Source organism: Ovis aries, chromosome 3, assembly GCF_016772045.2.
Source record: "Ovis aries strain OAR_USU_Benz2616 breed Rambouillet chromosome 3, ARS-UI_Ramb_v3.0, whole genome shotgun sequence".
Lineage (NCBI taxonomy): Eukaryota > Metazoa > Chordata > Mammalia > Artiodactyla > Bovidae > Ovis > Ovis aries.
In genome coordinates, this window is record NC_056056.1 from 221,359,430 (window position 1) to 221,374,890 (window position 15,461).

The 15,461-nt window shown below is 55.2% G+C and overlaps 1 protein-coding gene across 3 annotated transcripts in view; it reads right to left on the reverse strand.

Moving 5' to 3' along the window:
- Positions 1–13,152, reverse strand: part of PHF21B (PHD finger protein 21B) — an 87,872-nt gene extending 74,720 nt beyond the window's left edge. The window contains exons 1-2 of one of the 3 annotated variants that reach the window (XM_027968201.3): positions 12,988–13,152; positions 12,031–12,096 (exon numbers count right to left, since the gene is read on the reverse strand). In XM_027968201.3, coding sequence (XP_027824002.1) covers positions 12,031–12,096; positions 12,988–13,041 — 120 coding nt within the window. In that variant the 5' untranslated portion in view covers positions 13,042–13,152. Of the gene's footprint in view, positions 1–12,030; positions 12,097–12,262; positions 12,389–12,987 lie in introns of those variants that run through there. The other 2 variants (XM_042247871.2, XM_060414293.1) reach the window with 2 other exon arrangements.
- Between the last annotated feature and the right edge of the window lie 2,309 nt (positions 13,153–15,461).

Below are 15,461 nucleotides of genomic sequence, written 5' to 3' on the forward strand. Positions count from 1 at the left end.
GCCAGCCTGCCCCAGGCTCCCCACCCAGATGCCCAGCCCCTCCAATGTTCCATGACTTTCCACCGCAGTGTGAAGCTCCCACTCATCATCACCAACGGCTGAGAACTCGCGGGCGGTTCCCTCTGACGTCCTAACTCCGTTTTCTTTTACCGGGACCTGCGCCCAGGCATGGCATGACTTCGAACTCTTCGTATGCAGAGCCAGAAGGGCTGTCCAGCATAGGGGCTAAGACTGAGAGGCCACAGTGACCCCGAGCTGGCCCACGGCTCCTCCACTTGCCAGCTGTGTGACCTCGACAGGCCACTCAACCTCTCTGGGCTTCCGCCAGCTCCCAAACAAAAAGGCAGGCCCCCTCCAAAGGGCGGGGCGAATAGGGACCCAGTTGGTCCATGGAGACCACGGGCAGGGTCCTGCCCAGGGTCAGCATTGGATGGGAAAGCTGCGGCCTGTGATACCCAGCTCCCAGTTGTTGAAGACTCGCCGTGGCCAGAGCTTCACGTCTCGTCTCATTTAATCCTGGCGGGTGCCGCGTCCCGGTTTCCGGAGCGCTCCCCACACACCAGCACGTGGCTGCCTCCCACACTGCGCTGTTGGTTATTTCATTTTACAGCCCTCGAAGCATGGAGTTGGGTTTACAACTCCAGCCCACCCCATTGTAGAGCCTGCGCTCAACCTGTTTCTTACACGCCTCTTGGAGACAAAAGCTGAAAGCCTTGTGAGGACTTCCCTGGCAGTCCAGTGCTTAAGACCCTGCGCTTCCACTGCAGGGGGCACAGGTTCAATCCCTGGTTAGAGAACTGAGATCTAAAGAAACTCAGAGACTGCAAGGAAAACCAAATCCAGGGTCCTATTTCCTTCAAAGCTATAAATTCCAAACAGGGTGGGGGAGGTGAACAGTAGCTGCCCCCCTCTCCAGAAAGCTGTCTGTTTCCCCAAAGTCCTTCTGTGTCTGGGGCAAGGGTCTCAGAGCGCAAGTCAACACACAACCCTCAAACTCCTCGTGTGTGACCTGAGACGCTGCCCCTGCGGAAGGGCCCCCACCAGGAGCACGGCCCTGTGATGGGTTTCAATGGGCAGACCAGGTGGCGGCCACATTCAGTTTCACTCACACGAATGGGGTGAAAACCTGCAATGAGCCCGCGATTCGGTCCTGGAAAGACAAAGGCGCTGGAGAAAAAAACTTGCTAAACCACAGAGCTGCTCATCATAGCCAGCAGCTCTAATGAGGCATCGTGGGATTACCAAAGTTATTATCAGAGTCATCGCAGTGAAAAAAATTCCAAGTTAATTGAAATCAATGGTACCGTTCCGACAGCAGGTGTTTTAAGAGGCTCACGAAACAAAGTCGGCTCCTTGGACTGGGAGAGATGGCACCGCCATCGTCCACCTCTACCAGGAGTGACAAGCAGCAAGGCTCCAAAGGGCGACCAGCAACTGAGCGAAGGTTCCAGCCCCACAGACACAGGGTAGGGTGTGGCAGGCGTGTCCTGGGGGCACCAAGGCCGCCAACGCATCCTAAGTCATTTCAGTCGTGTCCGACTCTCTGCGACCCCTTGGACTGTAGCCCCACAGGCTCCTCTGTCCGTGTGATTCTCCACGAAAGACTACTGGAGTGGGTTGCCATGCCCTTCTCCAGGGGATCTTCCCGACCTGGAGATCAAACCCAGGTCTCCTGGCAAGAATACTGGAGCGGGTTGTCATTTCCTTCTCCAGGGGATCTTCCAGACCCAGAGATGGCACCCACGTCTCTCACGCCTCCCTGCACCAGCAGGTGGGTGCTTTACCACTAGCGTCACCGCAGCCAACACAATCTTCTTCCAATCAACTCCTTCGCTCTGCTTGTTCGTTTACATCCACTTGCTCATCTATGATCCGGATTCATTTCAACAACCCAGCGAGGCAGTTTTAACCACTACACCCGCTCTATGGAGGACACACAAGGACTTGCTGGAAGCTACTCCGCCAGAGGCAGGGGGCTGGGAGAGGAACCCTGGTGTCACCTCCAGCCCTCTGCTCTCCCGGCCACGCCGTGCTCTACTCCAGAGGCAGGGGGCCAACTAGAGGTGGGGCAGGGGCTGAAACAGAGGGCACCCTCTCGGGGCCCCGAGCCATCTGACCCTGGGGAGCTGCCCTTCTCTGACCTGCGCCACAGGGAAGACCCACTCACCCAGCCTGAGCCAAGTCACGAGATGACCCCGACAAATCACAACGTGTGTATCAAAGAGGTGTCGGAAAGGCTCGCTGGAGAACACGGGTGCTGGACACAGCTGGGTGCTGGGTGTGCGATCAGACTCTTGCTTCTCGCAGACGCGGATGTCACTTTCTCAGGGTGACCCCGGGCACCTCATCACAGCACATCGCCACTGGCTGAGCCTGCTGTGAAGCCGCTCCAGTGCAGAGAGCTCCCGGGACAGTCCACGGGGGTTACACCTGTCTCCCAACTACCTGTGAGACTTGGTGTGAGCAGAGACCCAGGGAAACCACTTTGGAAGGGTGAAGCCTCATACCATGAGATGTCGCTGTAACTAACAACATCACCCCCGCACCCTCACCAGGCAGGGGCTCGTGAAATGCTTGTGGAATTAAACCGAGCTGTTTCCAAGAGGTGCCCAGCACACGATGTCAAGGGTAACAAGCAAGCGTAGCGGTAGTATGCTCAGGAGCGTGCCCACGAAGCAAGTTTCTCCATGTTACACAGGCTGCGTGTGCACAGACCACAGCCTACGAACACCCCGGAGCCAGTGCTGCTCTGGCCCATATGCCCAGAGCGGGCAGAAGAGGGGTCACGGTCTACGAGCCTCACACCCGTGCTGTGAAGTTTCCCCCCAACAAGCAGGTGTTGCTTTTACACTAAAAACTCTGTGAAAAACAGAATTCTCCCTGAGCTCCTAATGTTACAGAGATGATAGGAAGGATGTTAACTGCTGCCTTCCTCAGTAAGAGTCTACTGTAGCGGGAGAAAGGTAGATTATTTTTCTTCACAAATCCCTCCTTTCATGTTCGTAATATAATCCTGGACAAATGATCAGCTGATTTTATACAGACTGCATAGACAGCGTGCATATTTACTGGCGCAGATCAATATGGCCCCTGAACAATGTGGGTTTGAACGGCTTGGGTCCACTTGCACACATATCCTTTTCAGTAGTAAATACTGCAGTCCTACATGGATGGCTGGTTGAACCCGAGGATACTGAGTCCCTATCTTATATGGAGGACGACTATATGCTGACCCCCCTTGTTCAAGGGTCAACTATACTATTCCTTATTATACAATTTATAAATAGTCTAAATAAGATCAGTAATAAAAGTGCAACCATGTGTTATGTACACACATACGCACTTTTCTTCCTTAAACCAACTGAGCAGAGTTGCCCCAAGTCACCTTCTAGAAACATCCCCCACTCATTTCTCAGCTGTAAGGAGCTCTATGGAAGGCAGGAGGAGAAGGGTCCGCACACTGCCCCCTGCCCTCAAAGCCTGTCAGCCTCCTCCCCACATCACACATGGGTGTCACTGTCCCCGCAAGAACCTCCCACACAGGTGACAGACACTAGGTTGCGCGTTCGGCCAGCCGGGCCACACAGGGGGTGAACTCAGCCCTCCTTCACCCTCCTCCCGACTTCCCTCATGGCCCAGACGGTAAAGTTCAGTTCAGTTCAGTCGCTCAGTCGTGTCCGACTCTGCGACCCCCATGAGTCGCAGCACGCCAGGCCTCCCTGTCCATCACCAACTCCCAGAGTTCCCTCAGACTCACGTCCATCGAGTCAGTGATGCCATCCAGCCATCTCATCCTCTGTCGTCCCCTTCTCCTCCTGCCCCCAATCCCTCCCAGCATCAGTCTTTTCCAACGAGTCAACTCTTCGCATGAGGTGGCCAAAGTACTAGAGTTTCAGCTTTAGCATCATTCCTTCCAAAGAAATCCCAGGGTTGATCTCCTTCAGAATGGACTGGTTGGATCTCCTTGCAGTCCAAGGAACTCTCAAGAGTCTTCTCCAACACCACAGTTCAAAAGCATCAATTCTTCAGCGCTCAGCCTTCTTCACAGTCCAACTCTCACATCCATACATGACCACTGGAAAAACCATAGCCTTGACTAGATGGACCTTAGTCAGTAAAGTAATGTCTCTGCTTTCGAATATGCTATCTAGGTTGGTCATAACTTTTCTTCCAAGGAGTAAGCGTCTTTTAATTTCATGGCTGCAGTCACCATCTGCAGTGATTCTGGAGCCCAAAAATATAAAGTCTGCCACTATTTCCACTGTTTCCCCATCTATTTCCCACGAAGTGATGGGACCAGATGCCACGATCTTCGTTTCCTGAATGTTGAGCTTTAAGCCAACTTTTCACTCTCCTCTTTCATCAAGAGGCTTTTTAGTTCCTCTTCACTTTCTGCCATAAGGGTGGTGTCATCTGCATATCTGAGGTTATTGATATTTCTCCCGGCAATCTTGATTCCAGCTTGTGTTTCTTCCAGTCCAGCGTTTCTCATGATGTACTCTGCATAGAAGTTAAAAGTATCTGCCCACAATGCAGGAGACCTGTGTTCAATCAGGAAGATCCCCTGGAGAAGTGATCGGCAACACACTCCAGTATTCTTGCCTGAAGAATCCCATGGACCAAGGAGCCCAGCAGGCTATAGTCCATAGGGTCGCAAGGAGTCGGACACAACCCAGCGACTAACACCTTCTCGCTCCCCCTCCTCTTAAGCTGCCCTAAAGCCCCAGGTCGTCTCCCAGACCTGGCACACAACCCAGGCCCTTTGCTCGGCATTCAGCGTCTTCCTGGCTCCAGCCCCAGCCTTGCCCTCTCTGCTGTCTGCCTGTCTCTCTCTCTCTTCCATGCTTCCACTGCTGGAAACTCGCCCACACCTGCAGGTCTCCTTGGGCCATTAGCTCTTAGCTGGGACACCAGCTCCTCCCGAACATGACCCCAGGCTTCCTGGAAGCTCCTTCTCCCCCAGGAAACTGTCTCTCATCTCCAGGGGCCTGCACAGCATGGTTTTCACAGGATTTTCTGGAATTCCCTTGACACATGGTCATCTATACCTCACTCTCTAGTGAGGTTTCCGAGACCAGAGGCGCTGCTGGTCTCACCTCTATGCTGCTCATTCCAAATGCAGGATTTTAAAAACCTGTTTCCTGCACGCCTACAGAGGACAACTCCTGGGACTCCTCTGGGGCTGGTTGCTGGTCCCCGCCAACCCACACACCCATCTTCTTAGTCATTTGCCTGTTCCACCAACACACATCCAGCACCACAAGGCACTGCTCTCGGAACCTGGGGAAGAGGGTGGAGAGCGCAGCCCCCGCCCCTCAGGGAGCTTCCGGTCTAGCAGGGACAGTGGACTTCCATGAAGAGATGAAGATGGTAATGGCCAGTGGTCTCCAGAGCGGAAGATGCTCATGGTACCCAAGGCCCCTGCTGTGGAGCAGCCCAGGAGCAGCACTGTGGCGGGGTCGGGGGCAGGTGAGGGTCCCAGTGCAGAGGTCGAGCAGGGGCGCAGGGCCAGCCCCCCACAGAGCAGCGGGAAACCACCAGAAGGGCTTCCTCAAGGAGCACTGTGATCTCGATCCGGTTCCAAGATGCTCACGCTAACTGAAGATGAACCAGGGAGGCACGAGGAAACGTCGTACACTGTTTCCAAGAGCCTGGGGGTGGAAACCACCCAAGTGCCCATCAGCTGGTGAACGGGCACAGGACGAGATCTCCCGTACGATGGAAGGTCATTCAGACTTAAGAAGGAACCAAGTCCGACATGCTACAACTTGGGTGGACCTTGAAACATTCTGCTCGGTGAAAGCAGCCCAGCAGACAAAACCACACGGTATGACTCCACTCGTGCGTGGGTGCAGAACAGGCAACTCTGCAGCGACAGAAAGCAGGCCTGCAGACAGGAAGTGAACGAGTGGACGCCTGCGGCCTGGCGCAGGGATGCAAGGGGCGAGACCCGAAGGCTTTCTCACTGAGAGGATGAAAATCTTCTAAACGTTTTTTCTTGATTTTTGTTGGTCAATCTACAATGTTCTGCCAGCCTCTGCTGTACAGTGAAGTGAATCAGTTATGCTGCTTTTGTGGTTTAGCCGTCGCTAAGCCATCTCCAGCTCTTGTGACCCGTGGACTGCAGCCCGCCAGGCTCCTCTGTCCATGGGATTTCCCAGGCTAGAATACTGGAGTGAGCTGCCATTTCCTTCTCCAGGGGATCTTCCCAACACAGGGATGGAGCTCGCGTCTCCTGCACTGGCAGGCAGATTCTTTACCAACTGAGCCACCCGGGAATCAGTTTTATTTTTATATATATATATATATATATATATATCTCCACTTATTTTTAGATTCTTTCCCCACACAGGTCACTACAGAGCACTGAGCAGCGTTCCCTGCGCTATACAGCAGGCCTGATTAGCTATCCATTTTATACATGCACTTTCCTCTCTAGTAACCATAAGTTTGTTTTCTACATCTGAGACTCTATTTCTGTTCTGTAAAGAAGTTCATTTGCATAAATTTTTTAGATTCCACATATAAGCAATATCACGTTTGTCTTTCTACTGGTTTTTCACTATGACGATCTCTAGGTCCATCTGCGTTGCCGCAAGAGGCATTATTTTGCTCTTAGAGACATCATTTTACCAACAAAGGTCCGTCTAGTCAAAGCTAGTCATGTATGGATGTGAGAGTTGGACTATGAAGAAGGCTGAGTGCCAAACAATCACTGCTTTCGAACCGCGGTGCTGGAAAAGACTCTTGAGAGTCCCTTGGACAGCAAAGAGATCAAACCAGTCAAACCTAAAGGAAATCAACCCTGAAAATTCACTGGAAGGATTGATGCTGAGGCTAAAGCTCCAATACTTTGGCCACCTGATGCAAAGGGCAAATTCACTGGAAAAGACCATGATGCTGCGAAAGACTGAGGGCAGGAGGAGAAAGTAGCAACAGAGGATGAAATGGTTGGATGGTACCACTGACTCAATGGACATGAGTTTGAGCAAGCTCCAGGTGATAGGGATGGACAGGGGAGCCTGGTATGCTGCGGTCCATGGGGTTGCAGAGAATCAGACACGACTTGGCAACCGAACAACAACGGCTGGGTAATACTCTGAAGTAATACTCTGGCCACCTGATACGAAGAGCTGGCTCACTGGAAAAGACCCTGATGCTGGGTAAGACAGAAGGCAAAAGGAGAAGGGGGAGGCAGAGGATGAGATGGTTAGATAGCAACACCAACTCAATGGACATGAATTTGAGCAAACTCTGGGAGACAGTCGAGGACAGAGGAGCCTGGTGTGCTGCAGTCCATGTGGTCGAAAAGAATCTAACATAACTGAGAGACTGAACAATATCCTGAAAATATTCTAAAACTGATGGTGGTGATCAGCTGCAAGTATCTGTGAAGGTATAAAAAATACTTGACTGTACACTTTAAATGGGTGAAGTACGCAATATCTGAATTCTATTTCAATAATGTTTTTTAAGTGGTTGCAGTGAGAAGGCTACCGCAATCTTCCAGCTAAGAGATAATGGGGGAGGGACCAGAGGGGTGGACAGATGGAGGGGAAGAGAGACTCCGGGAAAACGCGGCTTGGATAAAAGTGTGGGTCCTAGAGAAGTGTGGGTCCCCTTGGCTGTGGCGGGGGTTGGGGGGGAGTAAGGGGTCACGGTCAAGTAGGGGGCACTTGGGGAAAGCCAGGACTGAGCCCCTTCTGTCCCAACCCTGTGCTCGTTTCCAGACTGTAAAAGATGGAGAGAAGATGTTTTCTTCTTCCCATGTAAAGGTGCTGTTTGAAGAATGACATCTTGAACTCTAGGTGAGGAAGATTGACATTTAGCCTCCTAGATTAGCACAGACTCGGGGTCAGAGCCTGGAGAATGAACATCCTTTAATGGAAGGGTTGAAAGCAACTGGGAAGCCTTCAGAATAGACCCACCCTGCAGTTCTGTTCGGTGAACGCTTCCACCGTGGGACCCCTCGGGTGTCCACCAGAGCTAGTGAATCACGGTGAAGACGTGATTCAGCGCCTGAGTGAATGCCACATACATAATACCTTTCAAGAAGACATATTTTTATTGCTGCACTTGAGGACAGCCCCTCGGAATCCAGAGTTCATCAAATCGATGCATCGGGCAGCATGCAAGGCCCCAAGTTCACTGGGCAGTGCAGTGGGGGGGGGGGGGGTGGGCGGGGAAGCGGGGGGGAGTAAGATCTCTGCCTGACCAGCATGCCCTGCAGTTCATACCGGAGATCCTCTCACTCCAAGCTGAAGCTGAACTTGGGTGAAGATGCCTGCTTCACATGGCGTTTGTGTTGTGCTGAGAACTCCAAAGAAGGAAAAAAAAAAAACAAACCCTGCGGTATTTATGATGGGCCTGTTATTTACGCGGAAGTGCTTGTTGCTTGACAATTTAGATAAAAATGTTACTGCTTCTCTGCATGTGCTGCAAATTCATGGCGTAAAACCACTGGAGCAACTAATGGAGTCTTCACACATCATATCTTGTTAAAGACAAGAGGTCCTTCCTCCATGGGGGTCACAGCCCAGTGGTGCGGGGGCCACCCCCGGAACACAGCCTGGCCACCGAGGGCTGCTGACCAACTACCCACAGCTCCCGCTTTTTTTTTAAAAAAAGAAAAAAACATGAACTCTGTTTTCAATTAGCCTGGCCACCAAGGGCTACTGACCAACTCCTACAGCTTCCTCTTTTTTTTAAAAAAAAAAAAAAAAGTGAACTCTGTTTTCAAACAGCAAGGTCCTACAGATGCTGGTTTCCCATTTATCCCCTAGTCCAGCAATGGTGGAAGAAACGCCGGACACTCACACACAATTTGCATCTCTCTACTTCTGACCAAGGAACAACCTATCTACTCCTAGGAAGTCCTGGAAAAACATCTCCAAGCCCTCGGCCGTGCTTCCAGAAGTAACTGAAAAAAATTCCAGTGCCAAGGGCACAAATGGGAAATTGATGGCTAGGCACCAAAAGATATTACTCGATGCTATTGTATTTCTAACAAATGTGGATAATGAGGCCATCCGTCCATTTTACTATCCAGTTCATCACTTTCACGGGTGCACTTTTAATTGAAACTTAACCTTTATATGCCATCGTCCAAGCGGCAGCAGGACAGAAACACATCTCCGGAGGGGAAGATGGTGTGAGTTTTTCCCCCAAGCAAACCTCTCAAGCAACACTACCCTTACTTTTCTGTTGAGTTGAAAGCAAACTCTGAAACACTACTGGCTTTTTCAGCTATGATCGTCCATTCCAGCTCCTTGGGCAGGTGCTGGGATAACCAAGCAGAGCCCATCACCCCTCTTCGAGAGACCCCCAGTGCAACACTTAATCACCTCCAAGGGCTCATTCCTCCGACCCTTTCCCCAGCCAAGCTGCCAATCTCTACCAAACTCTCCCAAGGAGACGGAGGTGAGTAAATGTTAAGTCTACTAACTCATTTCATAGGTGACCTCTGAAAGATTCCACCGCGGAGCTCGGGAGAGCCGAGGCAGCTTTATTAGCATGCTACACCACGGCCCCAGCTCCCTCCCTCCCTCTTTTATGAGCCCCTGCTATATAAAATGCCACAAAGGAAAAAGGAAAAACAACCCGCTCACAGTGACAAACACAAGTTCCTATGGCCAGGACAAACGCTGGCCGCTTCCCAGACGTTATTTTTAGTCATCTCAGACAGAAATATTTTTAAAAGGTCAGGGAACAAAAGTTTTCCTTGTTCTCTTTCTTCCTTTTTTTAAACACACACTCACACACACAAAAAAGATGGAGGTACATTCCGTTCAGCAGCATCCTTCTCCGAGTTCAGATTTAAAGGCAAAGGCAGACGGGAGTAGGACGGCTCCTCCCCGCACCCCCCGCCCCCACCAGCAGCACCCGCAACCTTCAAACACGATTTTCAAATGTTTCTCTCCCCGGCCTCATCTAAATTCAGGCATGACAGATAATAAATAGCTACTCATTTACTATCATCATAAAAATTTAAACAGCCTGGAAATAGTTGCTACAATACAGAAAGGAGCAAATCTAAGCTCCGAAAAGCCACTCCAAATAGTGAAACTATTGCCACGTATTGCAGAAGCACACATAAAGAGACATTGTTGCGAGGAGAGCTGCCGGCTTAGTGGAATTTTCTCTTTTAAACCTTCTACTCGGAGCAGAAGAGTCAACAACTTGCCGTTTTACCCAGTGGGCGAAAAAAAAAAAAAAAAGGAGCTTAGGAACCCTCATCTATCACAAGCTACCAGATTTGGTGATGGATTTTTTATTTTTAAGTATGTGATTTGATTTCACACAGTGATTAAACATCTTTGTGCTCAGCGCAGAAGGGTCTCCCAACCCCTCCCCCTCCAAAAATGGCATCAAAGCAATCAAAATGGTAATGCCGGGCCTGGGTCCCCTCCCCCGCCCCCCCCCCGCGAACTCCCCGACTTCGCCGGAGCCGCGCGCCGGGCGCCCCCCCTTCTCCGACGGGAATGGAAGCTTCCACTCCCGGGCGGGGGCGCGCGGCCGGGGAGGGGGACCGCGGCACCGCGGGAAAGGGGTTAACGCGTTCGTCCCCACCGGCGCATCCAGCCCGACGCCCCCGACCAGGAGCCGACCCGCGGCAGCAGCCGTCTTTCGTTCCGCAGCCCCCGGCCCCCTCCTCCTCTTCTGCACGCCCCCCTTCCACCACTTTGCAACTTTAAAAAGATTCGAAACGCACACCCGGCCTCCGAGTTCTCCCTCGCCGGGGTCGCCGCCAACCCCCGCCAGCCACGTCCACGTCTCGCCCCTACACCGACCATCCCTCCGGGGAGCCGGGGGTACTTCGGATCTAGCCCGCCCCCGACCCGGAGTTGAGGGAGCGAGAAGGGGGCCAGATCGGGGGGCGGGGGCGGGGGCGGTCCAAGTTTGAAGCTGACGCCAGCGGCCGGCATTCCGAAGGAAGCGCGATCGAAGGCCCGGGGGGCAGGAGGGGGGGCTCGGCGAGGCGTGGCGGGGCGGGGGGAGCGGGCCGGCGGGGCGGGCGGAGGGAGGGGAGGAGGGGGCCGCGGGGACGGAGCCGGCGCCCCCGCCCCCGCCAGCCTCGGAGCCCCGAGAGCGCCATTGGCTGCGCCGCTCAAAGTTCTCGGCTTGGGAAAGGGGCGGGGGTGCCAGTGTGGGGAGGGGGCGTGGGGGGAGGGGCGCCGAGGGGGAGGGGCGGGGGCGGGGAGGGAGAGGGGGCGGGGCGCGCGGCTGGCCGCGCTCCGGCGGCGGCGGCCTCTGTTCGCGGTGCTGAAACCCCTCTAGCGCTGAGCTCCGCGCAACTAAGTCACAATGGACAACTTTTCCTCACCGAGGGGGCCGGGAGGGGTCGGTGGCCGGGCCCCCCGCCCCCCCACCCCCACGGCGAGCAGCTCCTCGCGGGCCCCAGTGGACACCCGATGCCCGAAGACCCAAAGTTGGGCAGAACCGAGGGGTCCCGGGGGCGCCTTTCTTTTGTTCCCCGGGAGCTGGCTGGCGTCAGGTTCCGAGAATAAAAGTGATGCCGGAGAAGTGGGAGGGGAGGGGGGAGCCCGGAGGAAGAACGATTTCTTTAAGATTTGCGCCGTAAACCACCCCCCCAAAATCCACTTCCAAGGAGTTTGGTGTCCAGGCCCGAATGACCGCCCCCTCTCTCCGCCCCCTGACGCCCGGGGGAGGCCGGGGACGGGGGCGGTTGGGCGGGGGGCACCGAGCGGGAGAAATGTCCACATTCCAAAAACATGTCCACCAACTCAAAATGGACGCCGGGCTGCTCGCCGCCTTTTAAGGGCAGCTTCTCTCCTTCGGCCACGGCAGGAGCCGCGCTGCCCCTCGCCTCGGCCTCCAAGACCCCGGCCCCTTCTTCCCAGAAGCAGGGGATGGGCGGGTAACTTTGAAGACCGCAGAGACTCCTTTGGGAGTCTGAGCGCGCGGCGCCGAGGCCAGCACTTTTTAGGGTGCTACCCAAGTGCCCGGTGACCCCCTCCTAGTCCCCCCACCCCGCCACCCTGGACGGGGGACAGGCTCTGGCTCGCTTACTTGTTTGTCGCTGAGCGCGGCGATCCGCGGCTGCCGCTCGTGCAGCTGTTTCTTGAGGTCGCCGTTCTGCGGAAACACGGAGGCGCGGGCTCAGGCCGGCCGCCCCGGGGTGGGGGTGGGGGGGTCCAGTGCGCCCGGGGCCCCGCGGGGCCGCCGCCCCCACCCCGCCCGAGTTCTCCCGGCCGCGTCCCGCACGCGAGGTGGCCGGGCAGTGCCGCGCGGGGCCGCTTACCTGTGGCTGCCGCCTCATCGGGGCAGCTCGCGGGGCGGGGCGGGGGCCGCGGCCACCCGGCGCGCGCCCCGAGCCGTGCAAGTTTGCAGGCCGGGGTGCGTGTGCGAGGGAGTGTGAGTGTGTGCCGGGGGTAGGGGGGAGGAACAAAGAGCCAAGTAAACACGGCGAGTCCGTGTCGAGCAAAGCTCATAAATATTCAAGTCGCGTCCTAATCTCCCCAACACATACACACACACGCGCGCGCGCGCGCACGCCGCAACACTGCCCGGGCTCCGGCCGCCGAGCCGCTGCTCGCCCAAACAACAATCGCCAAAACTACTTTTGCAAACTGTGCAGGATTGCACCGAGGGGGTGGGGGCGGAGGGGGTGGGCGTACCCACTCACACTCACACACACACATACCGGGCAAGCGCACGCAGGGGGCCCTCTCCCGGGACCCTCGTCCTGCAGATCCTGCCCGAGAAAGAGAAGACACTGGGTTCGGGTCCCACGTGCTCCCGATCCCTCAAACTGTGCAGGATTGCACGAAACGGAGGGGGGGCGGCGCAGAGAGGAAGCCCAAAAGGGAGTCCGTTCATGTACACACTCCCCCCATCCCTGGGGCAGCAGGCTTAAAGGAGGGGGCTTCTCCAGCTCTGCGCGCCCTGCGACGAAAAGGACGCCGGGCTCCGGACCCCGGACCCCGGACCCCCGGCCCCCGAGGCCGGCAGCCCCCGACCGCCTACCTGGTGGCGCGCGAGTTCCACGGCGAGCGCCTCGGGCCGGCTCTGCAGCTCCATCTCGGCAACTTGGGCAGCACTTTGCGCTCACTTTGGCCCCGGCTCCCGGGGAGTTGCGCGGCTCCGCGGGGATCGGGACGGACGCGGGCAGATCGGGTCTCCCTGGATGGTGAGGGGGGGGGGCGGGGGGTGGACACGAGCCCCCTCCCCCAGGGCCGAAAAGGGAGGGAGGGGGGTCTGGAGAGCGGAGGGGGGAGAGAAAGGCGGCCGCGCGCCCCCTCAACTCCTTAGGCAGCCCGGCAAGTTGCGCCGAGTTCCGGGGCTGCGGGCGCGGCCAGGCGCATGGCGCCCCCGACTCCCGGCCCCGGCGCCGGGAGCCCCCGCGCAGCCCCTGCGCGAGCTGCGGGGCGGCAGGGACTATATTTCCTCCGGCGCGCGCCTGGATCTCGCTGGGGCCTCGGCAAAGTTGTGCCTCGGCACGATGCTAATTCGGGCAGTGCCCGGATGCAGCGGGCCGGGGCGGCGGGGGGCGGGGCCCGACCGCGAGCCCGCCCCTGCTCGGCCCCGCCCCCTGGCCTCGCCCCGCCCCCAGCCGCCCCTACCCCTCCCCGCCCGCGCTTGCGCACTGCCGCCCCGCCGCGACCCGGCGCCGGGATCGCCGAACAAAAGTGGCTCCTGGCGGCGCTCCCGGCCGCTCTTCTCCGCCCCCACCTCCAGCCAAACCCGCGGGAAACGGGACCACGTCAGCCCGAGGTTAGGGACACTTTCCAATGGGACGGGAGATGGCCCACTTTCCCATTCCTGGTCTCCTCTGGCTCTCGCCTCATCCCTCTTTACCCGTCTTCTCGTACTTCATTTAAGTTGTCTTCCATCCACTCCTGCCCCCGGTACACTAAGCGCGGCCACTCAGGAGATTAACTTAGTCATGTCTCCAGATTCCTCCACCGCCTGATGGCCACCGTGTTGTTTAAACAGTCTGAAAATTGATCTCTTGACTGTACCTTTAATGATTTTTTTTTTTTTACACTCACAATTAAACTCTCAACAGATGTCATTGGAATTTTTTAAGACTGGTGTTAAAAATCGTAGACGTGCCCGGTCAATGTGACATGAAACAATTATAACCACAGCTGCGGAGATCCCATTTTAGAACTCCCAGCCCCGCAGCCAGGAGGTTGACGTCTATGAGTGGACATAGCATCGTGGAGTTACCATCTTCATCAATTAACGTTGGAAAGCTTTGTGCCGTGTTGGTAGCATCCTACTATGTTTGAGAGAAGCTGGGGAGAAATGGTGCAACCATATTACTCAAACTAAACTGTTAAACGTTTACACTGATAAATTACTGTAGGTTCACATTCCTCTGCAGCACACAAAATACCCCAGCGAACGCAGGCAACAAATGGCCCTTTCAGCGTATGTCAACATGCCGCTCCCTTGCTTCTATTGTCAGCAGAAGTTGTTGGAATTTTTTTTCAAGTCAGGACCCTAAGGTCCTTCTGGCCTCCTATTCAGGGCATTTGGCGGTGACTTCTGTGTTTGTTGGGCCTCGAAAGTGTGGGGGCTTCTTCTCCCCGACCCCAGTACTAGCCAGTACTAGCCTTTAGGAGGCCCTTAAGTGAGGAATCGCTGTGATTACTTTGTGAGCTTTGCTGAAGACTCACAAAACTATGGCCTAAGTACCATATGACCATGGGTTTGGTCGAGCAGGGCTCACCAAATGCAATCCAAAAAGGCTGGCTCTGGCTCCTTCCATTCCAGGTTCAGCCCAGCTTGGATGGGGTCCCCTCTACCTGGCGCTTTACCTGGGCAGCCAGGTAAAGTGGACTGCCCAGGCACCTGTGTTCCAAGAGCCAGAGTGACAGGATTCTACTATAATCTGTAAATGTCACTGGATTTTAGTAAAATTTCATAATAAGTTCGTTGGGCATGTATGTAATTGAATCAACAGAAAGGACGTTCAAGTTGTCCATAACCTGCACAGACTCCGGGAGATGCTGGTCCTGTTTACAAGTGTACATTATTTAATCCAAGTTGCCGTGATGATCCTGTACATGCACCTCTGTTGTTTTCAGAGTTACCCAGGTCCTGAGCCAGCAACAAATGCCAGGGGCTGGGTGCTCTCTGAGAGAAAGGGAATTGGTTACGTGGAGGGAGAAAAACTTAGCAAAAATCCTTGGCCGCTGCTGCATACGCACTTTATCCTGAATGTGACTAGCACATGAGCCTATCCTCCCTGGGCCCATGTTACGCGCCCCATCAGAATGCCCTTTCTCTCAGAACCCGCCTTTTAAAGTCCTCTTGGTTCTCCAAGATCGACTTCAAATGCTGCCTTTTCTGGGAACTTCTAACTTCTACACATCAGTTCTTTACTCCTCCCTCTCACCATGAAGAACTTATGTACAAGGGGGACTTCTGCCCCATAACCGAGGTCATGGCTTCCCTCCTGTGGCCTGAGCTGAACCTGAGCCTGGTGTGTG